Genomic DNA, 24,425 nt, shown 5'->3' with positions numbered 1-24,425 from the left:
ATGCCTTCAGATGCCAAGTGCACATGTAACAGGTCAGCCGGTGTCACAGGTACAAATCTGCTGACAGATGCCTTTTAAGCACAGACATTGCTGACATTAGGCATATGCAAGTCCATGACTGACTAAGGATGGCAGAAGTCACCAGTTCTCAAACTTTATTGTTCAATTCATCAGATACTATAGGAGCAATATATGCTGCTTCACCATATTCTTATTGCTCCTGATTAATGGGCTCATATTCAGATGTAGCCATTTGTAGTGTGAAGCTGTAACAAATAGGAAGCCACTTAAAGAGGAGCTGTCAGTTCTCCTGACACCTGTCTGTTTCAGTAACTACTTGGATCATGCCAGACTGTGCAGAGACACACCCACTAATGGTGACACCCATCTGGACCCTCTTTGTAACCGGCTAGTAAGTTTTTTTGCACGGGTGCATTGTGTGAAGTGACCGCATAGCACCCGCAATAAATACTGACTTTCATTTCAATGGGTCTGGGCTGTCCACATCCGCGGATCCGTGCTTACGTTTCCGCAAAATAAAATATAGAACATGTCCTATTCTTGTCCACAATTCAGGGCTCCAGATGGCGACCAAAACGGTCGCCAATGCGCCTTAAAATTTGCAGATGGCGACAAGACTTTTTAGTCTTGTCGCCATTTGCGACTGTACCGCCGCGATCCTGCGCAGCCTCTTCACTAGCACACTGCACAGTGGAGAAGGAAGGAGTCCCTCCCTCTCCACTGTGACGTGGCCGCCACTACCACCAATGGGGATATAGCAGGGAGGAGGAGGGAAGGAGCTGTTGCCACTGCGCCACCAATGGGGATATAGCAGGGGGGAGGAGGGGAGGAGCTGTCGCCACTGCGCCACCAATGAATGTAAAACATAAGTGTCGGCAGCGGTATCACAGACCCGGCACCCGGCCTCTATAACAGGGCAGGCGATGCGCGGCCATTAACCCCTCAGGTGCCCCAGATCGCATGCCCTGTTATTGAGGCCGGGTGCCCGGTCTGTGATACCGCTGCCGACACTTGTATAAAGGAGCTAGAGGACCTTTCATGGGTCCAAAGAATATGAACTTCGTAGCAGGCTGCATAGAGCGGCGCCCAGGGATCTAAGTGCACTTACTATTATTCCTGGGCGCTGCCCCCGGTATTTTCAGCATTCAGAGGAAGGAGGAGGAGACGCCAGTGTCTCTCCTTCTCCCTAACAGCAGCGCTGTCCAATCACAGCGCAGAGCTCAGAGCCAGGGAGAAAAAAAAAACTCCCTGGCTCTGAGCTGTGATTGGACAGCGCTGCTGTCAGGCAGGAGACACACCGAGTCTCCTCCTCCTTCCTCTGAATGCTGAAAATACCGGGGGCCACAGCGGACGAACGGAGCGGCGCCCAGGAATAATAGTAAGTGCACTTAGATCCCTGGGCGCCGCTCTATGCAGCCTGCTACTAAGTTCATATTCTTTGGACCCACGAAAGGTCCTCTTTAAACATTCATTGGTGGTGCAGTGCGCTCTCCCAAAGCCTCTCCCCCCCCCCCCATTATCACTGGCCACAAGTCGTCCCCGTCTCCCTCCCATTGTTATATGGTTGCCACAGGGTCCCATCCCCTCCAGTGGTGGCAGTGGCAGATTACACTGCTGGGGCTCAGATCGTTACCATGGCAGCCAGGACGCTACCGAAGCCCTGGCTGCCATGTTCAGCTCCCTGCTGCTGTGTGCACTATGCACAGGGCAGCAGGGAGATGTGAGATCCTATTCACCCTGATAGAGATCTATCAGGGTGAATAGCACAAGGGTGTAAAAAGATCCAGGTTCTAGTCCCTAGTCTAGGGAAGAAATGGTTATTAAATAAAAAGTAAAAAAAAACACCAAAATACTAAAAGTTTAAATGGCCCCCTTCCCAGTTTTACATATAAAATTTACAAACCATAAAGAACATATTACATATCGCCACGTCCCAAAAAGTGTGAGCTATTAAAATATTAAAAAATATTTCCGCTCGGTGAAGGCAGTAACAGAAAAAAAAATAACTCTAAACCACGCAATTCGCCATTTTTAGTCACCTTGTTCCCCAGAAAATGTCCCTGGATGTGAGAGGCATGTGGTGCTGTTTTCTCCTATATGTAGTGCACCAGCGTCTCATCTTCTCAAAGTCCTTTTTTTTTAATTATATGCATTTTAAATTTGGCGACTAAAAAATGTGATTTGGCTCCTAAATTTTTTAGTTTAGGAGCCAATGGCTCCTGGTCATTTTTTTTTGTCTGGAGCACTGCAATTGCGGACAAGATTAGGCATTTTCTATTATAGTGTCGGCGATGTGTGGTCCGCAAATTGTGGAATGCACATTGCCAGTGTTTTCATCACCAACGGCCATCACCTACAGATGGGTGGGAGCCTGACCACTGGAACCAGCACAGACTAAAATGAATGGGATTGTGCTGCAATATCACACAAATGGTGATAGGGTATATACACGGCAGATTTGCTGCAGAAATCAGAAACTCTCTCCATACATCTGAATAGGGTCGTTTCTGCAGAATGTGCATCGTTTTCTGCAAGACCTATTAATAGCTCATGTTCTATTTTTTGCGCTGCAGACTGATCACGGACGCATTCAAGTTAAATGGGTCTGCATCAGTCTGCGGAATCCGCACGGATGGTGCCCGTGTACTGGGGACCGCAAATTGGGGTCTCCAATGCACGGAACGGCCAGAACACGTCCATCTGCATAAGCCCTCAGAAGAATCATAAAGTGAATATGATTTTATAAATTTACACTATTTTGAGAAAAAAAAAATAAAAAAAAATAAGCCACCACACACCTTTTATGGTAAATATATTACCCATTTGAGGCTCAGACCCCCCCCCCCCCCCAAAATGAAAAACATCACATATTTATTTAAAAAGGGGTTCAGGATAGGTCATTAATATCAGATTGGGGGGGGGACTGACACCAGGCACCTTTTGGCAGCAGCAACCAGAGCCAACACAGAGAATGGAGTTAGTATGGCACCGCCACTACATATTGGACTGAACTGTACTTCTGGTTCCATTGCAAAAAGCTTATTGGTGAGGGTGCGAGGTCCCCGGCCCCCACCGATCTGATACGGATGACCAAGGACAGGTGATCAATATCTATAACCCAGAAAACCCCTTTAAAAGGCAAATCAGCCAGCACTAGTGAGTAACGCACTACATGGGGTCAGAAGCAATCCTGTAAGAACCTACACCACTTCAGTGGCAGCCTGATGGAAAATCATTTGCCTTAAACTAACCTTTTCCAAGCAGACTTCACAGAAGGAAGAGCCTTTGAGAAACACAGAAGGTGCAGGATTCAGATGGAGAGAACTTGTGCAAAAGTGTGACAACATTTCAGACTGTGCAAGACGTTCTTTAAAATGCAGTGCAGGCCCCTTAGTGAAGTCAGTGTAAGGGTAGTATCCAGGAGAAGTCCCAAAGGCAGGAAGCCGAAATTTGTGGAGGTCACCGTGAAACTGGTTTAAATGCACATTCGTACAGCAGGGAAACGAGTGAGGAGGGTGAAGGTGGCAGGGAGACAGACGGTTTTCCATACACACATTTGAGGCAGCCACTCTTTTGAAGGGGCTTTCAGGAGGTAAGGGCAGACCCGGGGCCACCTGACAGGTAATGGTGCCAGGGACATTTTTGTCCAGAATCGGTTTAGGCTGAATGAAACCACTCCCATTGAAACGGAGAGCAGATGTGCAAGAGGTGCCATTAGAACAGAGTGCACAACAGCTTACTTTGGGTCCGGTTTGAAGATGGATTGGCTTTATGGGGGGAGGTTGGATTTTGGAGAGTGGGAAGATAGTTGTGCGAGGTTGGAGTGGGGGTGGGGGAGGTGGTGGTATATCTTTCAGTGCCACAGTAGGCCTACTGCTCGCCATGTGGTCCTTCTGTAACGAAAAATAGAAAAAGAAAATGAGATGGCACAGATAGAGAAACCCATTACAGCCACACATCATACTTCCTGGAGGAGATTAATAATGCACAGCAATATTTTATCTAGATTACAAAATTGTATCAAATTCTTATATACTGTACATGGATTATCAGAACTGCAAGAGATCCGGTCATATGTAGAGAGTCGGCTGCGGACTTACCTCCGCAAGTCATCTGCTGGAAAAACCTACTATCAACTGTTTTAGGGCCTTCGACCCTTGCAGTGTTCGGCAAGTGCTACAGTCGCGGCCAGGATCGGTGATCGGATCGCTGCAGCAGCAGTCGCAAGAAATCCAGCCGTGTTGAATCATTGCTGCTCAGCGATCCTGGCTGCAACCGGTGTCACCCTTACCAAAAACCTGCAGCCGTTTATCCCGAAAATCTAACATATATTCCTTAGATTTTCCACTGCAGACAATACGCAGCATTTACGCCACATGTGGCCAAACCCTGAGGTTGCTTTTCCCGGTCCTTTGATAAGGTAGGCAATGAACACTTATTATAAATTATCTGCCGGTCTTAAGATGCCTCGCTGAATCCTTGATAAACAAGCGAAATATGATTGTTTATGCGGTCACCAAAATCACTGTTTGCTGGAAGTAGATCATGCCGCATAAACACGTTCTGCTGCTGGCAAAAAAAACAATTCTGTATCAGGACGAGCGATGGCGTTAGGGATCACTTCTCCCCATAGTGTGGAGGAGATCGCTGCACGTAAATGTGGTCTCCTCTGACCAGCGGGCAATTGCCCAAAAAGAATGCTTGCTTGCTGACACACAGTGGATATAAAAAGTCTACACACCCCTGTTAAAATGTCAGGTTTCTGTGATGTAAAACAATGAGACAAAGATAAATCATTTCAGAACTTTTTCCACCTTTAATGTGACCTATAAACTGTACAACTAAAAAAAAAAAAAAAATAATAATCTTTTAGGTAGAGGAAAGAAACCAAAAAGATGTAGCTGTGCTCAGAATTAAGAAATCACATTCAAAATCATGCTAAATAGGAGTCAGCATACAGCTGCCATCATTTAAAGTGCCTCTGATTAACCCCAAATAAAGTTCAGCTGCTCTAGTTGACATTACCAAGAACTGGACGTCCCTCCAAAATTGATGAAAAGACGAGAAGAAAACTGGTCCGGGAGGCGACCAAGAGGCATACAGCAACATTAAGGCTAGGTCTACACGACGACATTTGTCGCGCGACAATAAGTCGCGCGACAAATAGGGCGCAACATTTGTCGCGCAACATTTTGTTGCACCAATGTCGCGCAACAATTTTTATAATGGCAGTCTACGGTGTCGCACTGCAACATGCGACATGCTGCGACTGCGACGCAACAGTCGCAGAAAATCCATCGAGATGGATTTTTCTGCGACTGTTGCGTCGCAGTCGCAGCATGTCGCATGTTGCAGTGCGACACCATAGACTGCCATTATAAAAATTGTTGCGCGACATTGGTGCAACAAAATGTTGCGCGACAAATGTTGCGCCCTATTTGTCGCGCGACTTATTGTCGCGCGACAAATGTCGTCGTGTAGACCTAGCCTTAAGGAGCTGCAGGAATATCTGCCAAGTACTGGCTGTGTGGTACATGTGATAACAATCTCCTGTATTCTTCATATGTCTGGGCTATGGGGTAGAGTGGCAAGACGAAAGCCTTTTCTTACGAAGAAAAACATAGAAGCCAGGCTATATTTTGCAAAAACACATCTGAAGTCTCCCAAAAGCATGTAGGAAAAGGTGTTATGGTCTGATGAAACCAAGGTTGAACTATTTGGCCATAATTCCAAAAAAGATGTTTTTGGGCCAAACAGAACACTGCACATCACCAAAAGAACCCCATACCCACAAGCATGGTGGTGGCATCATCATGCCAAGGGGCTGTTTTTCTTCAGCTGGAACTGGGGCCTTAGTTAGGCTAGAGGGAATTATGAACAGTTCCAAATACCAGTCAATATCGGCACAAAACCTTCAGGCTTCTGCTAGAAAGCCGAACATGAAGAGGAACTTCATCTTTCAGCATGACAACGACCCAAAGCATACATCCAAACCAACAAAGGAATGGCTTCACCAGAAGATGATTAAAGTTTTGGAATGGCCCAGCCAGAGCCCAGACCTGAATCCAATTGGAAATCTGTGGGTGATCTGAAGAGGGCTGTGCACAGGAGATGCCCTCGCAATCTGACAGATTTGGAGTGTTTTTCCAAAGAAGAGTGGGCAAATCTTGCCAAGTCAAAATGTGCCATGCTGATAGACTCATACCCAAAAAGACTGAGTGCTGTAATAAAATCAAAAGGTGCTTCAACAAAGTATTAGTTTAGGGGTGTGCACACTTATGCAACCATATTATTTTAGGTTTATATTTTTTTCTTCCCTCTACCTAAAAGATTTCAGTTTATTTTTCAATTGAGTTGTACAGTTTATAGGTCACATTAAAGGTGGAAAAAGTTCTGAAATGATTGATCTTTGTCTCATTGTTTTACATCACAGAAACCTGACATTTTAACAGGGGTGTGTAGACTTTTTATATCCACTGTACATCTGCTAAATTGTTCAGTGTAAAGGAGCCTCAAAAGGGTCTGTCTCACTTCAGCACATGACATTTATCATGTAGAGAAAGTTAATACAAGGCACTTACTAATGTATTGTGATTGTCCATATTGCCTCATTTGCTGGCTGGATTCATTTTGCCTTGCTTGCCAAAAAAAAAAAAAGTGTATAATGTGATGAAAAAATGAATCCAGCCAACAAAGGAGGCAATATGGACAATCATAATACATTAGTAAGTGTCTTGTAATAACTTTCTCTACATGATAAATGCCACTTGCTGAGGTGACATAGGAGGTGCCTGTCCCCACCAAGATGAATGGCACGCTGTGAAACCGGGAAATACACATCTTCACTACAGGAGCCAAGCACAAGATCTTACCGATGTCTCTCCAGCAGCAGGTAACGCCTGATCAACAGCCGAGAAGCAGTTTGAGAGTTTCCATAACCAGGGCTCTGCATCCTTCTCTTGCCTCTGAAGCCATCCAACAGACTTGCCACAAAGCCGGTTCACCTTCTCGTTCCCTTCCATCATACAGCCACGTGCAGCATCCTATAGGGCCACCTTTCTTTCATTCTTCCTTCCTTTGGAAACAGAACATGGAGAAGGGCATTCAAATATTCCCTGCTGCTTATATAGCATCGACATGGTCGTCACTCACATCAGTATCGGATCCCTAGTGGAGCTCATCGGATTTCTCTCTCGCACCTACACACTAGGGCCAGCTTCACATGATGCCAATAAGCCTGACAGTCTGCTTTTAGAGTGTGGGAGGAAATCTGCACAAACACGAGGCGAGCACAGAAAATCAGCGCAGGTTACTCTTGGTTGGGCTGAAACCCAGGGCCCCGGTCCTGCAAGGCAACAAGACTAACTGGGCTGCCCGTCTATTATATTCAGCTCCCTATTCACTGCACTGACCACGTTTACTGTGGCAGTCAGTCATTGAGTTATATTTTTACAGACCCATTCTTTCCAAAGGGGGGCGCAAAAGATGCGGACAGCATTCAGTGTTCCACAGCCCCGCAAAACAAATAGAACAATCTGTAACAAAGCTAGAACCAGCCCTGTACAGAACATGGACCCAGAGACCTCCACACTCACCCCTGGCAGCTCAGGGGTTGTGTCCTTTCTGCTGTAGCTCTTCCCTTGTAAAGGTCACAGCTTCTAACAGAGGATATGACCAGTGACAGTTGAATATTTAAACTGAGCACGTGCGACCACCTCAATGAGTTTGAAAAGAACCAACTGCAGGTGGCGCTATACAGGCACATTAAAAGGGGTATTCCGGCAGGTACAAGTTATCCCCAATCCACAGGATAAGGGAAAACGCTTGTTCATCGGGTGACTGGATCTTTTGTGCAACGCAAAAGATGATCGTTACCCGGTGGCAGATGGCGCTGTGTAAACAACGAGACAGCATGGGGGGAGAGCGCTGGCAAAGCAATCGCTCCTCCCCATACTCTGGAGGAGATCGTCCCGTGTAAAGGGACCATAGGAGTTCCCCTAAGATTAAACTCATTCCCTCAAGATTGAGGATCCTGTGTGAACATGGTGCATGTGTCTGATAGATCTGCAGCATGTTACAGAACCTGCACAGTGGGGGAGATCTCAGCAAACGTGCGGCACGTGAATTTATGTTGGCGACTTCACCAACCGCAATGTTGGGAACCTGCAGCACAACCAGTGAGACTCAGGGATGATGGATGGATGCACTGCCCATTTTCCACACCAAATTACGTCCAGTGTGGATGTACCCTAAACATGCTGGTGGAGGCCGGGAGAAGGTGGCCCTGAGAGGAGGCAAGACCTGCTCAGAGGAGTCACCTCACTGCGCAAGGAGCAGGGAAAGCAAAACTGATAGTTAAACCAGTCTGATCAGAAATGAAACCAGAAACCAACTAATGACCTGACGTCATACAGGGATTGGCCTCTACTAATAAGACACTCGGTACGTGTATTAACTGGTCTTCCATTCATCCTCATGTAATACTATATTTCCCCAATGACTTAAAGGGGTTATCCAAGTTCTCCAGCAGCATCGCGGTGACATTAGGGAGGCTCGTCCCCACTTGCCATTGCCGCCCCCCCCCCCCCCCCCTGGATGTTTTCATCCGTGTACAGGGAGAAGTAGCAGCACCAGTGCATGGACCAGGAGCGGGGCAAGTAGATTACCTGTGAGGGGCCGGCACATGGGGGGCTGTTGGAGAACCCCTGGCATAGGAGAACGGCAATAAAGACAAAAAACAAAATGCAAAGCATGAACAGGGCATCTACCAGATACACTAAGTAGTGGGTGATCCTATACCAGTAAACCCCCTTCCAACCCCACAGGGCAGCGATGAGCAGGCACTGTATGGCACTTGACTGGTCAGGAGGCATACCATGGATGGCTCCTATGACTGAGGCTTTACTGAGGGGCTGGGCAGCAGGGCCTAAAATTAAAATCTTAGTCTAAGGGCTCATGCACACGACCATATGTATTGTGCGGTCCGCAAAAAAAGACGGATGACGTCCGTGTGCGTTCCGTATTTTGCAGAATAGAACAGTCCTATCCTTGTCCGTAATGTGGACAATAATAGGACATGTTCTATTTTTTTGCAGAACAGACCTACGGACACTGAATGCACACAGAGTACACTGGGTTTTTTTTTGGTTTTTTTTGCGGACCCGCTGAAATGAATGGTTCTGCATACGGGCCGCAAAAAACAGAATGGACACAATACGTTCATGTGCATGAGCCCTAAGGCTCAGGGTGCGTTCAGTGAAACTCGCACCATTTCACAAGCAGGTTCACTCAGTTTTGCCTGCGATTGCGTTCAGTGTTTGTTTTTTCTGTGCAGGTGCAATGATGCGTTTTTCGCGCACGCATGAAAAAAAACAAAAAACTGAAGGCTTATAAACAACATCTCCCAGCAACCATCATCGAAAAAATGCATTGCGTCCGGACTGCATCCAGATTTCCATCCGTATGCAATGCGTTTTTTACTGAAGGCCCATTCTTTTTTATGGGGCCAGGGCTGCGTGAAAAACACAGAATATAGAACATGCTGCGATTCTCACACAACACAGAAGTGATGAGTGAAAGACCTCCCTCATGTGTACAGCCCCATAGAAATTAATTGGTCAGGAGTCAGTGCGGGTGCAATGTGTTCACTTCACGCATCGCACCCACGTGGGAAAACTCTCACGTGAAAGGGGCCTCAGACCCTGGGATCAGCAGCAGTTATGACTTGACGCTGTGTACATCTGTGCAGACAAGCCAGCTCCACACAGGTAGGTCCGAGGACCTGGTCTATACTGAATAGAATGGGCCCAGTTTTCTAACATACCACAATATCATTGTGTCACAAAACATCTTTGCGCAAAAATACTTGTAACTGTGATTTCTCGCCAACCTCACCACTTTTCCATGCACCCGCATGGAAAACTCGCTCGTGTGAAAGGGGCCTTAGAGGGGTTGTCCAGGATATTTGTTTTAAATTCCACCTCCCCCAGTGGAACATGGATAATACTGACCGGTAGGGATGAACGAACGTCTGTTAACTTTGGCGTACAAGGTTCGGGTTATCTAAGAATACCATTACGGATTCCGCTATCAGGGACCATCCATGGCAGCGGAATCCATAATGGAATTCCTAGGTAACCTGAACACCGAACTTGAAAACACAAGTTCTCTCATCCCTACTTACCTGCTCCCCAACTCTCTTTATTGCACCTATGGGTCGCCGCCTGCGATCCTATACACAGACGGGGTCACGTGTCCCACTGTAGTCAACGAAAGTCCCCAAGTGGCATGTCACTGCAGGGTCACGTGCCGTTCGGGGGCAGCTGTCATTGGCACTTGTGACTGTGTCCACGCGGACATCGATAAGGGGTGACCGAGCTACAGAGCGGCGGAGAACGCGGCGGGATGCCTTTACACACAGCAAAACCTTCTGCAACTAAAAGTCAGTCCCATTCCCATAAAGAGGCTTATTCTGGCGGCACACGGACCTCCGCAAGACCCATCCAGGCGAATATGAAAGACATGTCCAGAACAAAACCTGCCCGTCAGCACTGGGAGGGGGGTAGGAAAGTAGGGTCATCCAAGTAGCTTATTTACTTATAAAAGGGGCTAGATATCTACAAAAATAATGCTACACAGCAGTTACCGTCCTGAAGCCCCTCGGGCACAGAGCTAACACTCCAATACCCCTCCCTGGAGGACGGAGCAGGGATGTAAACAGAGGGGTAAGTAGAACTTTTTGTATTATTCCAATAGTGTCCCTTCTGGAGGGACAGCGTCACAGGACCCGGCTGGGCAGTGAAGGGTCAATAGGCTGGGAAGATACCCTGGTACTACAACCCCCAACAGGTGCTGGGCCATTAGACAGAATTAGAGGGAAGTGTCATGTCTGCTCCGCGCTGCTGCCACCATTATAACACCGTCCTCCCTGCGCTGACTCCCCGGTAGACAGGCAAACACTCACCTGGGCCCCCTGTTCTCTCTCGCGGCCCCCACTCACATCCTTCTCCTTTGTGTCTTCTCCTCCTCCTCACACTTCCGCTCTCACTGCTTTCTTCATTTACGCAGAACGCCCCAGTGACGTCACGCCCCGCCCCCTGCACCGCGGCTCTCCAGCCGATATTTGGAAATAAGAAGGGGGTGTGTCAGAGCGCGCTTGTTTGTTTCGATACGCGGAGCCTTTTTTTTTTTTTTATCAATGAACTTTATTGCGCTTTACAAAGGGTTACAATACCAGGGATAAGGAACGTATACGCTATATACCACATACCTATACCACAGTTCTAGCCACTGCCGCTTCTAGTCGTGTGTAATTAGAACGTAGTTCCGCTCCACCAGACACTGAAATTGTACCACAGCGACAGCCTAAAAAGAGTCCTAACCGAAGCATGTCACGTGACGTACCCGCGTACACACTGCCGTCACAGGATGGTGGCTTTATTATAAACCTTTCGTTGCTTCCATTTTCACACAGGGCAGACGCATTTGTGAGCGTTAGCTCTGTTAATGTTATGAATAAAGTTTTTACAAAAAACAAAGATGGATATTTTTTTTTAACCGCAGTTCCTCCCATCGTTGGCGGCTGATTGGTCCGAAAGGGTCACGTGGGAGGGCTGCGTTAACCAATGGTAGTGCGGTGAAGTTTGAGTTTGAGAGAGTGGTGTGAGCGGCGGCTGGCTTGTTGTGTGCGAGCTCGGCGACGTGACAGGTAAGGGGCCGGCGCCGCTTCTCTCCGGCCAGCACCGGGGTCTGACTTCGCTGGAGAACTACTACCGCTGCGGCAGTCGGGGCATGCTGAGAGTAGTAGTCGCAGAGCACTGCGTGTGACAGGTTTCCTTACTGTGTCCTAATAGTGTATTGTACATGTATTATATATCAGAGGGGTGACCTGGAGCCCCTGCCTGTCATGTGCTCTGTCCTATTATGTGGCAGAGGGGCCCCTGTGACTGCCAGGGCCCGGATGTGCCCCCACTATAGCTACACCTGTTCTGTATACATGGGATGTCAACAATCGGGACCTACTAAAAGGAATGACAGAGTGGAATGCCCATAGAGAATAATGGACCAGAGTGGAATGCCCATAGAGAATAATGGGCCAGAGTGGAATGCCCATAGAGAATAATGGACCAGGGTGGATTGCCCATAGAGAATAATGGACCAGGATGGAATGCCCATAGAGAATAATGGACCAGGGTGGAATGCCCATAGAGAATAATGGACCAGAGTGGAATGCCCATAGAGAATAATGGACCAGGGTGGAATGCCCATAGAGAATAATGGGCCAGAGTGGAATGCCCATAGAGAATAATGGGCCAGAGTGGAATGCCCATAGAGAATAATGGGCCAGAGTGGAATGCCCATAGAGAATAATGGGCCAGAGTGGAATGCCCATAGAGAATAATGGACCAGGGTGGAATGCCCATAGAGAATAATGGACCAGGGTGGAATGCCCATAGAGAATAATGGACCAGGATGGAATGCCCATAGAGAATAATGGGCCAGAGTGGAATGCCCATAGAGAATAATGGACCAGGATGGAATGCCCATAGAGAATAATGGACCAGGGTGGAATGCCCATAGAGAATAATGGGCCAGAGTGGAATGCCCATAGAGAATAATGGACCAGGATGGAATGCCCATAGAGAATAATGGACCAGGGTGGAATGCCCATAGAGAATAATGGACCAGGGTGGAATGCCCATAGAGAATAATGGACCAGGGTGGAATGCCCATAGAGAATAATGGACCAGGATGGAATGCCCATAGAGAATAATGGACCAGGATGGAATGCCCATAGAGAATAATGGGCCAGAGTGGAATGCCCATAGAGAATAATGGGCCAGAGTGGAATGCCCATAGAGAATAATGGAAATGTAATATTTGAATGAGAGACAAAACCATTTGACATATCTAATAATTATTTAGCAGGTTTAATCTCCAAATTCAGTGGGATTATTTAATGTTCAGATTAAGTGGAATTATCACCTTTTTCTGCAGAATGAGGAGGGTGAATGACGCAAAGGAATGCCCATAGACTATAATGGGAAGTAAACTCTGAGCTCATTTGCAGGTAAATCTGTGTTATATAGGACATTAACATGATAATCCCACTTAAAGGGGTTCTGCACTTTCATTTAACTGACGATCTATCCTCTGGATAGATCATCAGCTTCTGATCGGCAGGGGTCCGACACCCGGGACCCCCGCCGATCAGCTGTTTCAGAAGGCAGCGACGCTCCAGCAGCGCCGCGGCCTTCTCACTGTTTACCGCCGGGCCACTGACGTCACGACTAGCATCAACTAGCGTGGGCGCGGCTAAGCTCTGTTCACTTGAATGGAGCTGAGCCGCGCCCATGCTAGTTGATACTAGTCGTGACTTCAGTGGGCCGGCGGCCCGGCGGTAAACAGTGAGAAGGCCGCAGCGCTGCTGGAGCGCCGCTGCCTTCTGAAACAGCTGATCGGCTGGGGTCCCGGGTGTCGGACCCCCGCCGATCAGAAGCTGATGATCTATCCAGAGGATAGATCATCAGTTAAATGAAAGTGCAGAACCCCTTTAATCTCAATTTTAAATAATACCACTGAACTTGAAGAGTAAACCTGCTACAGATTTATTTGATATGTTGAATGGTTCAGGCACCAAGTCACGTTTTACTTCCCATTATAGTCTATGGGCATTCCATCACCTTTGCATTCTATAGAAAACGGTTATAATCCAAGGTAATTTTCATTTTACAATGTGCTCCTCTACCCAGTGAACTTTACTTGCGGTAAAGGTTAATGTCCTACATAACACAGATTTACCTGCAAATGAGCTCAGAGTTTACTTCCCATTATAGTCTATGGGCTTTCCTTTGTGTCATTCACCCTAGTCATTCTGCAGAAAACAGTGATAATTCCACATAATCTGAACATTAAATAATCCCACCTAATTTGGAGAGTAAGCCTGCTAAATAATTTAGATATGTCAAATGGTTTTGTCTCTAATTCAAATATTACATTTCCATTATTCTCTATGGGAATTCCACTTTCCTGTTAAAGTCTATGGGCATTCCACTCTGTCATTCCTTTTAGTAGGTCCCCAAGAATCTCAAACGTTAGGCCTCTGACATGTCCGAGATGTCATCGGTGACAGGGTGGTCAGTGGTTCATTCCTGAAGCATCCGTGTTTGGTTGCCGCGCGTCCGCATGTCCGTTCTCTATTAAAATATAACCTGTCCTATTCTTGTCCGTTTTGCGGACAAGGACAGGCATTGTTACAATAGATCCGGGGCATTGTTACAATAGATCCGGGGGGGGGTGTGCAATACGGTTGTCACACGGATGTCATCCGTTTTTTATTTTCTTTTTGCAGATTGTGTTTTGCGGACCGCAAAATACTTGCGGTTGTGTGCCTGAACCCTAAAAATGCATTGAAATGTCGGATCCGTCTTTCCAGTGTCATCCGGAAAAACGGATCCGACATTTATTGTTTTCACCTTTTTTTTTCGGATCCGTCATTCCGGTATTTTGAATGCCGGGTCCGGCACTAATACATTCCTATGGAAAAAAATGCCATTGGCATTCAGGCAAGTGTTCAGTTTTTTTGGCCGGAGATAAAACCGCAGCATGCTGCTGTTTTAGGGTACTTTCACACTTGCGTTGTTTGATTCCGGCAGGCAGTTCCGTTGCCTGAACTGACTGCCTGATCAGGCAAACTGTATGCAAACGGATGTCATTTTTTCTGACTGATCAGGCATTTTTCAGACTGATCAGGATCCTGATCATTCTGAAAAATGCCTGATCAGTCAGAAAAATGCATTGCAATACCGGATCCGTTTTTCCAGTGTCATCAGGCAAAACGGATCCGGTATTTTATTTTTTCTCATTTTTAAAGGTCTGCGCATGTGCAGACCGGACGGACGGATCCGGCACTAATACATTCCTATGGAAAAAAATGCCGGATCCAGCATTCAGGCAAGTCTTCAGTTTTTTTCGCCGGAGATAAAACCATAGCATGCTACGGTTTTCTCTTTTGCCTGATCAGTCAAAAGAACTGAACTGAAGACACCCCGATGCATCCTGAACGGATTGCTCTCCATTCAGAATGCATGGGGATAAAACTGATCAGTTCTTTTCCGGTATTGAGCCCCTAGGACGGAACTCAGTGCCGGAAAAAAAAAATAAGGCAAGTGTGAAAGTACCCTTATCTGATAACTTGTGATGAGCGAAGTTATTCACGTAGTCGTGCATGACTTTGTTGAATAACTTTGGTAGTTGATTTTTAAAATAGAAAACCACTTTAAAACTTTAAATCGAACTCGGTAGAGTTCTAAAAATCAATAACTAGTGTTGCACGAACTTGTGGTTTCAAGTTCAGCGTACAAGGTTCGGGTTATCTAAGAATTTCGTTATGGATTCCACTACCACGGACTATAACTTATGATTCATGGTGGCAGAATCCATAACGGAATTCTTAGATACGCCGAACTTAAAAACACAGTTCGCTCATCCCTATCAATAACCGAAGTTATTCAACAAAGTCATGCTCAAGTTTGTTAATAACTTACTTTGACTCATCGGAGCCCATACATTCTAATACTGTACGGAGACAGATCTCTGTACAGTATTAGGCCTCATGCACACGGCCGTGTTCCGCGGCCGAGAGCGGTCCGTGGTAACCCGGCCGGGATTCCTGCTGACAGCAGGAGCGCACAGCGTCATTGGTTGCTATGACGCCGTGCACTTCATGCCGCCGCTGCTGTACAGTGATACACTGGTATAATCTATATGAGTGGGGCTGCTTTGCTGCGTCAGGACCTGGACGGATTGCCATCATCGAAGGAAAAATGAATTCCCAAGTTTATCAAGACATTTTGCAGGAGAACTTAAGGCCATCTGTCCACCAGCTGAAGCTCAACAGAAGATGGGTGTTGCAACAGGACAACGACCCAAAGCATAGAAGTAAATCAACAACAGAATGGCTTAAACAGAAGAAAATACGCCTTCTGGAGTGGCCCAGTCAGAGTCCTGACCTTAACCCGATTGAGATGCTGTGGCATGACCTCAAGAAAGCGATTCACACCAGAGATCCCAAGAATATTGCTGAACTGAAACAGTTCTGTAAAGAGGAATGGTCAAGAATTACTCCTGACCGTTGTGCACGTCTGATCTGCAACTACAGGAAACATTTGGTTGAAGTTGTTGCTGCTAAAGAAGGTTCAACCAGTTATTAAATCCAAGGGTTCACATACGTTTTCCACCTGCACTGTGAATGTTTACATGGTGTGTTCAATAAAAACATGGTAATATTTAATTCTTTGTGTGTTATTAGTTTAAGCAGACTGGGATTGTCTATTGTTGTGACTTAGATGAAGATCAGATCACATTTTATGACCAATCTGTGCAGAAATCCATATCATTCCAAAGGGTTCACATACTTTTTCTTGCAACTGTATATAGATTATAGATCATTAGTAAAAATAAAAATAAATCTCAGAAAACCCCGTAAACGAACTTTCTTTTAAATCCCAATTCTTCCAGGTTTTGCAGTGCCCTCGTGTAACACACTCATGGAATGGATGATTTAGAGAGAGAGACCTTCAGTTCTGTGGAAGAAGAAAAAGAATATTGGAAAGATCTGGCAGCAAAACACAAGACATGGTAAGTACCTGCCATAGTATGAAGGGACTGGGGTCCTACCACTAGTTTGATCTTGATGGGCGAGTACCTTTTTGTTTTAGTTCACAGGACATCCAGGAAGAACTTAATGAATTTCAGGAGGCAAGCCGTGAATATGAGGCTGAGCTGGAAGCACAACTTCATCAGACTGAGAGCAGGAACAGAGACCTCCTGACCCAAAATAACAAGCTACGCATGGAACTTGAATCTGTCAGGGTAAGAAAAGAGCAGTGCATGCGATGGTGGGGTATAAAATCTGTTGAAAAGATATCAATGTGCAGGTCTGGGCCAAATTTATGCAAACTGGCTGCTTGAAGTCAGGGGGGCAGTGATCTTGACACTCAAAGTCAAGCTAGCTGCGCCCCCATCCTGCCTCTCTCCACCTGATTTGGCAGCTTTTTGCTTTTCGTCTTGTGCTGGAGATCCTGTGCATGCGCAGTTCTCTTTCATTTTCAGCATCCTCATGGTGATCTGATGATTTCAGTGTACTTGTCTTCAGAGGCTCACTCCCAGGAGTCGGCACCTGAGCAGTGGGCCACCGAAGCCAGATACACTGAGGCTCGGCTCACCGCGTGTGTGTGTGCGGGATCTCGGGTGCATCGCATGTGAAGGAGTAAAGCACTGCGCCATCAGTCAGGAGGACAGAGGCCGGCCTTACATTGCTGCCATTATGGACCTTCTCCACTTGGCTGAGACAAATGTAGCATCATTCTATCACTAAGGTCCCTTTCACACGAGCGAGTTTTCCGCGCGGGTGCAATGCGTGACGTGAACGCATAGCACCCGCACTGAATCCTGACTCATTCATTTCAATGGGTCTGTGTACATGAGCATTGTTTTTCACGCATCAGTTCTGCGTTGCATGAAAATCGCAGCATGTTCTATATTCTGCGTTTTTCACGCAGCCCTGGCCCCATAGAAGTGAATGGGGCTGCGTGAAAAACGCATTGCATCCACAAGCAAGTGCGGGTGCGATGCGTTTTTTACTGATGGTTGCTAGGAGATGTTGTTTGTAAACATTCCGTTTTTTATCACGCGCGTGAAAAACGCATTGCACCCGCGCGGAAAAAACTGAACAACTAAACGCAACCGTAGACAAAACTGACTGAACTTGCTTGCAAAATAGTGCGAGTTTCACTGAACGCATCCGGCCCCAATCCGCAATGCCCGTGTGAAACCAGCCTAACAGTCAGTCCCAAAGCCAAGCATTCAGCAGAATATTTATCATGCAGTTTTGTAGATCTTATTTTTTCCACTCTCATTCGCTGCAATATCCATTTCTGATGGCATCTGTAATTTAGAATTGGGCTCTTAAAAATGTCACAATTGGCTCCAAAATAGGTTTAAGGCTACGGACATCTTTGCACTGAATTTCTTGTTTTGTTCATTTGCATCCTAATTGCCGTAATGGTCAACTTTCTAAATACTCCTTATTAGGAAAGTCCTACCCTTTTGCTTCTGCAGAGTGTATGTAAGCAGGATCAGATTTTTCTCGGGCCCAACCCCCATATCATCAATAAAGTCTAAAAGATTTTGATTCAAAGAAATAGACCCTGTTGACAATCTATTGTCTCCAAAGGCAGCTCCAAATGTGTTTTTCTTCTGGACTTTTGGGGCTCACTAAGGTCAGGGCCGTCTTTAATATTGATTGGACCCTGGGCAAGAATTTACCTGGGCCCCCTGGATCCCACCTTCCAACACCCTAGCAGGCAATCACACCCTCCACCACAATACACATACAACCTCATCAATACAATGCACAGGAATGTGCAGTGTGTGAGTATATCATATCCAACCCACTGCTTTCCCATAGAGAAGCATTGGGAGGCTATTGCGCATGCGCGGCTTCATAGAGATGCTTTGAAGCAATGCATTTCTATGGGGAGTGTTTAGCGTGAATGCCCCTGGACTAGGAAGCACCTCTAGTGGTCGTCTGATGAGCGGCCACTAGACGTGTTCCTTGGCAGTAAATGTAAATACTGCCTTTTTTTCTGAAAAGGCAGTGTTTACAGTAAAAAGCTTGCAGAGACATGCTATAGACACCAGAACTACGACGTTTAGCTGTTGTGGTTCTGGTGACTGTAGTGTCCCTTAATATAGAGGGAAAAAAGAATCAGCACAAAAGTATCAACTAATATGGCTGTATCATTTTTCTAAAAATTTAAAAAGCACAACTTCTGACACAAATATATAGTATTTTTTTTTTTACAATATTCAGATAATACTGTACTACTAACCCCTCCATCCACTCCCCCCCCCCCCCCCCACCCACCTTCTCCAACCACCCAGTACCCTTACTCACATAAAACAAGTAATATATATAATATAGCTTACAGTGAATGACTCCATTGGCTCAGGATCAGTGCTCTGGGCAGCTGGGCTCAGGCTGGAAGTGGGCACCGCTCTGCAGGAAGGAGACCAGGGCTCGGCTCACCCTAGCGTTGCAGTGCCTCTGTGCAGTGTGGGACTGGGGTACTTAGGGCCCACCAGTGTAACTGATTCTGGGGGCCCACCTTAGGGCTCCTGAACACTAACTTATTTTTTTTTCCCCCATGTCTGTACCGTTCAATTCACTTCAATGGGTCTGAAAAAAAAAAAAAAGACTCAGTGTGAATTCTGTGTCTGTATGTCTTTTCCATCACATTATACACAGCACATATCCGTGGTTATTACCACCGTGTAATCCAGCAGCGGTGGCCGTGCTTGCACACTATAGGTAAAGGTGTTGGCCTATGCGCACTTCCAGCCTTTCCCTATAGTGTGTAAGCACGGCCACCGCTGCTGGATTACACGGTGGTAGTAATCACGGATACGTGCTGTGTATAATGTGATGGAAGGAGGCAATATGGAGAATCACAATACATTAGTAAGTGCCTTGTAGTAACTGCATGATAAATGCCATTTACTGAAGTGAGACAAACCCTTTAACCCATTTAAAGAGGACCTTTTATGGGTCCAGACATTATAAAATAAGTGGCACGTTAGGTAGGCATCAAACAGGGATCTAATAGAGTCTACTATTATTCCTGGGCGCGGCTCCGTTCGCCCGCTGTGCCCCTGTTTAATTATCGCACCTGTTATTCAAATTACTAGCATCGGAACAGGGAGCAGACGCCAGGGTTTCTCAATTTGTGTCTCCTTCTCCCTGGCTGTAGCGATGTCCAGTCACAGCCAGAGCGTCACAGCCAGGGAAAAAATACTTTCAGAGACATTACATCACATGTGACTGATATCAGCCGTTCCTCTTATAACGCTTCAGCACGGATATAACCTCCAGAGACATTAAATCCTATGTGACTGATATCAGATGCTCCAGTTATAACGCTCCAGCACTGATATAACCTCCAGAGACATTAAATCCTATGTGACTGATATCAGCCGCTCCTCTTATAACGCTCCAGCGCTGATATAACCTCCAGACATTACATCATATGTGACTAATATCAGCCGCTCCTCTTATAATGCTGCTCCAGCGCTGATATAACCTCCAGAGACATTAAATCCTATGTGACTGATATCAGCCGCTCCTCCTATAACGCTCCAGCGCTGATATAACCTCCAGAGACATTACATCATATGTGACTGATATCAGATGCTCCAGTTATAATGCTCCAGCGCTGATATAACCTCCAGAGACATTACATCCTATGTGACTGATATCAGATGCTCCAGTTATAACGCTCCAGCGCTGATATAACCTCCAGAGACATTACATCACATGTGACTATCATCCGCTCCTCTTATAACGCTCCAGCACTGATATAACCTCCAGAGACATTACATCATATGTGACTGATATCAGCCGCTCCTCTTATAATGCTCCAGTGCTGATATAACCTCCAGAGACATTACATCCTATGTGACTGATATCAGCCGCTCCTCTTATAACGCTCCAGCGCTGATATAACCTCCGGAGACATTACATCCTATGTGACTGATATCAGCCGCTCCTCTTATAATGCTCCAGCACTGATATAACCTCCGGAGACATTACATCCTATGTGACTGATATCAGCCGCTCCTCTTATAATGCTCCAGCACTGATATAACCTCCGGAGACATTACATCCTATGTGACTGATATCAGCCGCTCCTCTTATAATGCTCCAGCACTGATATAACCTCCGGAGACATTACATCCTATGTGACTGATATCAGCCGCTCCTCTTATAATGCTCCAGCACTGATATAACCTCCAGAGACATTACATCACATGTGACTGATATCAGCCGCTCCTCTTATAACGCTCCAGCGCTGATATAACCTCCAGAGACATTACATCACATGTGACTGATATCATCCGCTCCTCTTATAATGCACCAGTACTGATATAACCTCCAGAGACATTACATCACATGTGACTGATATCAGCCGCTCCTCTTATAATGCTCCAGCGCTGATATAACCTCCAGAGACATTACATCATATGTGACTGATATCAGATGCTCCAGTTATAATGCTCCAGTACTGATATAACCTCCAGAGACATTACATCACATGTGACTGATATCAGCCGCTCCTCTTATAACGCTCCAGCGCTGATATAACCTCCGGAGACATTACATCCTATGTGACTGATATCAGCCGCTCCTCTTATAATGCTCCAGCACTGATATAACCTCCGGAGACATTACATCCTATGTGACTGATATCAGCCGCTCCTCTTATAATGCTCCAGTGCTGATATAACCTCCAGAGACATTACATCACATGTGACTGATATCAGCCGCTCCTCTTATAACGCTCCAGCGCTGATATAACCTCCAGAGACATTACATCACATGTGACTGATATCATCCGCTCCTCTTATAATGCACCAGTACTGATATAACCTCCAGAGACATTACATCACATGTGACTGATATCAGCCGCTCCTCTTATAATGCTCCAGCGCTGATATAACCTCCAGAGACATTACATCATATGTGACTGATATCAACCGCTCCTCTTATAATGCCCCAGCACTGATATAACCTCCGGAGACATTACATCCTATGTGACTGATATCAGCCGCTCCTCTTATAATGCTCCAGCACTGATATAACCTCCGGAGACATTACATCCTATGTGACTGATATCAGCCGCTCCTCTTATAACGCTCCAGTGCTGATATAACCTCCAGAGACATTACATCATATGTGACTGATATCAGATGCTCCAGTTATAATGCTCCAGCGCTGATATAAACTCCAGAGGGCAGGGGGAGATGTCAGAAGGTGAGATGGTTGGTGGGCAGGGATCTGTGATGGGGCAAGGGACACAGGGGAACACTAGAGTTGCAGGGGCTCTGTAAGGTCAGGGGGGCACAGAATTGGACTTGAACACAGGTGATAGGCAGCACCTTTAGGACTGACCGCCCCCTACAGTAACTTACCCCCCTGCTGCTGTATGTAAGAAGCAAGCAGGGGCCAGTGAGAGGACTTCATACTTGAACTTCCAGCACCACACAGTGACATGAGGCGCACTAACGTTACCTGAGGTGAAGTCTCTGCAGGCCAGCTCTCATCTCTTCCCGCAGCCACTGAAGGTCTGGAGGAGTCCCCGCCCCCTCCTCACACGGACTATCACACTGCAGAGAGGAGGGGGAGCTGCCTTCTCTTGGGGTCAGTAAACTTTAATATGGGCTGCCCGATGGGGCAGCTGTGAGTGGCCCCTATTTTGCCTCTTTGCAGCAGCCAGCAGGGTCCCTGACAGGGCTCAGTTACTGCCCTGATGGTGACCCTGCTGTCTGCTGACATCTACTTGATGATAATGTGGACCTGTCTGCACTGACTACACAGACATCGTGAGCCGCCTGCCCCCCCCCCCCCCCCCGCACTTTCTCATTATTATGGTGACATTGGTTGGTGAGACTAGCGCAGCAGTCAGTGTCACATAAGCAAGAAGTCCTTCACTATGCGAGCCATGCCGCTCTGCTCCTGCTCGCATAGTGAAGGATAGGATTAGGATCGGGACGGGACAGGGAGCTGCCTTGGGCCCCCCAGGAGCAACTGGGCCCGGGGCAGCTGCCCCTTTTGCCCTGCGTTAAAGACGGCCCTGACTAAGGTATCAGAGCCTGGGCCCATTGAAGGATCCTCGGGTACTCTGATGGGCCCGTCCGGCACTGTGTGCAAGTCCCCCATCTAGCCGCTGGTAATACTGCTGAATCTAACAGAAGACTTCAAAGCACTGTGTCTGTCTGCTCTCCCTGATCTCCCCCCTCTGTCACGGTGGGGAGTGGGGGAAAAATTCCCACCATACAATGGGAAGCAGACGGGATAGCAACTAGGCCAGAGGCTGGGAAAAGGGAGCAGGTCATCTCCTATTGCTTCCCTAATCCTCGCCCTAACTCCTCACCGTATGAGCAGACCTGGATGGTAGGACGGCTCATACCCAGGAAACCTAGGACCATGAGTCGCCCTGATAATCCCTCAAATAAAGAAAGGGCAGAGACGACCTGTTCATCCCAGACACAGATGAACAGGAGTCTCCACCAGCCTAGCTGCAAGGAAAAAGTGGAGACTGTATACAGTAACTGGATCGGCAGGTAAGCACACCATACAACACACTTACCTGCCGCAACAACAACGACTGGAACCCGAGCATGAGTACTGGTGCCCACACACCATACAGGACACAGTAGGAACAAGCACACCCAGGTATCCAGCACACCAGTTACTGCCTGGACCCCCATGCAAACAGAACACATGGCGGCCCCAGGCAGCGCTGCATACAGACTTGTATTTCCCCCTCCGGGGAACCCTGACACCCCCTTCCGAAGGCACAACACACAGGGAAAATGTCTAGCAACATGCTGGAGTACAGACACCAATAGGCCAGACATGTAACAACACTAGACAAGACAACAACCACCCATTCATAAACATCACCAAACATTTGCAAGGGTAGTGAAGGGAAGGTAGACAACGGGATGACATCAGGAAGACATCAATGTCCCACTAGGTGGCCCTCAAGGACTGGGCAGATAACACACCCAGGACAGGAGCAAAGTTCCAGCACAGACAGGAGCTGGAGTACAACAAACTCCAGCCTGGAAGTGGCCACACCCAGCCAGGTGGTTAACCCCTCCAGCACCAGACAGGGAGGAACCATGATATGGGGAGCAAAGCCCATACATGCTGCAACAACAACGCGTTGCACCTTAATGTTAGAGATAGTAGCAGCAGCAGCAGGTTGTATATGGCAGATATGTATGGAGCAGGGACAAAGATCCAAGGAGGCATCTCACACAGGCTGTAGACGGGAGGAAACCCACAGACAATGCAGCTTGCAGGGGAAGTCAACAGAATCCTGGCCACACAGATCCAGCATCTATTACTGGAAGGGAAGCAAATACATGAGGAGTCTGAAACTAGAAACAAACTACTGAGTATCAGGGGGGCTGAAAATGAGTGAAGATTGTAGCCTGAAACTTAGTGCAACTTTTTTTTTTAATTATCAAAGTAAACACTAATGTATGTAAAAAATCATGTATTTCCATGTTAAAAGTCTGACCGTTTGATCTCATGCATATGTTCCTCTTCTGTGCACAATAATGAAAGCCCCCAGCGAGGGGACAGCAGTTTTATTCTTTTTTTAAACTTTGGATATGCATGCATCAGCATGGTAACTGTATACCCAAAATGGTAGGATTTATTTATTTATTTATTTTCATTTTTAAATTTTGCAAGGTTTGTTCTCTTGTTAAAGGGGTTGTCCGGTTTCCCATATTGATGATCCGCAGGATAGGTCATCAGTATCAGATCAGTG

General features: G+C 46.7%; 2 protein-coding genes across 6 annotated transcripts in view; one reads left to right on the top strand and one right to left on the bottom strand.

The window, feature by feature from the left end:
• MARF1 (meiosis regulator and mRNA stability factor 1) overlaps positions 1-11,088 on the bottom strand; it is a 68,832-nt gene extending 57,744 nt beyond the window's left edge. For 3 of the 5 annotated variants that reach the window (XM_040441636.1, XM_040441640.1, XM_040441639.1), the window contains exons 1-3: positions 10,985-11,062; positions 6,894-7,096; positions 3,273-3,914 (exon numbers count right to left, since the gene is read on the bottom strand). In XM_040441636.1, coding sequence (XP_040297570.1) covers positions 3,273-3,914; positions 6,894-7,046 — 795 coding nt within the window. In that variant the 5' untranslated portion in view covers positions 7,047-7,096; positions 10,985-11,062. Of the gene's footprint in view, positions 1-3,272; positions 3,915-6,893; positions 7,099-10,984 lie in introns of all 5 variants that reach the window. The other 2 variants (XM_040441638.1, XM_040441637.1) reach the window with 2 other exon arrangements.
• Positions 11,089-11,654: 566 nt separating this feature from the next.
• NDE1 (nudE neurodevelopment protein 1) overlaps positions 11,655-24,425 on the top strand; it is a 29,010-nt gene continuing 16,239 nt past the window's right edge. Inside the window, exons 1-3 of the mRNA XM_040441641.1 lie at positions 11,655-11,728; positions 16,540-16,659; positions 16,740-16,893. Coding sequence (XP_040297575.1) covers positions 16,574-16,659; positions 16,740-16,893 — 240 coding nt within the window. The 5' untranslated portion in view covers positions 11,655-11,728; positions 16,540-16,573. The remainder of the gene's footprint in view (positions 11,729-16,539; positions 16,660-16,739; positions 16,894-24,425) is intronic.

Source organism: Bufo bufo, chromosome 7, assembly GCF_905171765.1.
Source record: "Bufo bufo chromosome 7, aBufBuf1.1, whole genome shotgun sequence".
Taxonomy (NCBI): domain Eukaryota; kingdom Metazoa; phylum Chordata; class Amphibia; order Anura; family Bufonidae; genus Bufo; species Bufo bufo.
Note: the sequence above shows the minus strand (reverse complement) of the source record. Positions and strands in the feature narration are given on the sequence as shown.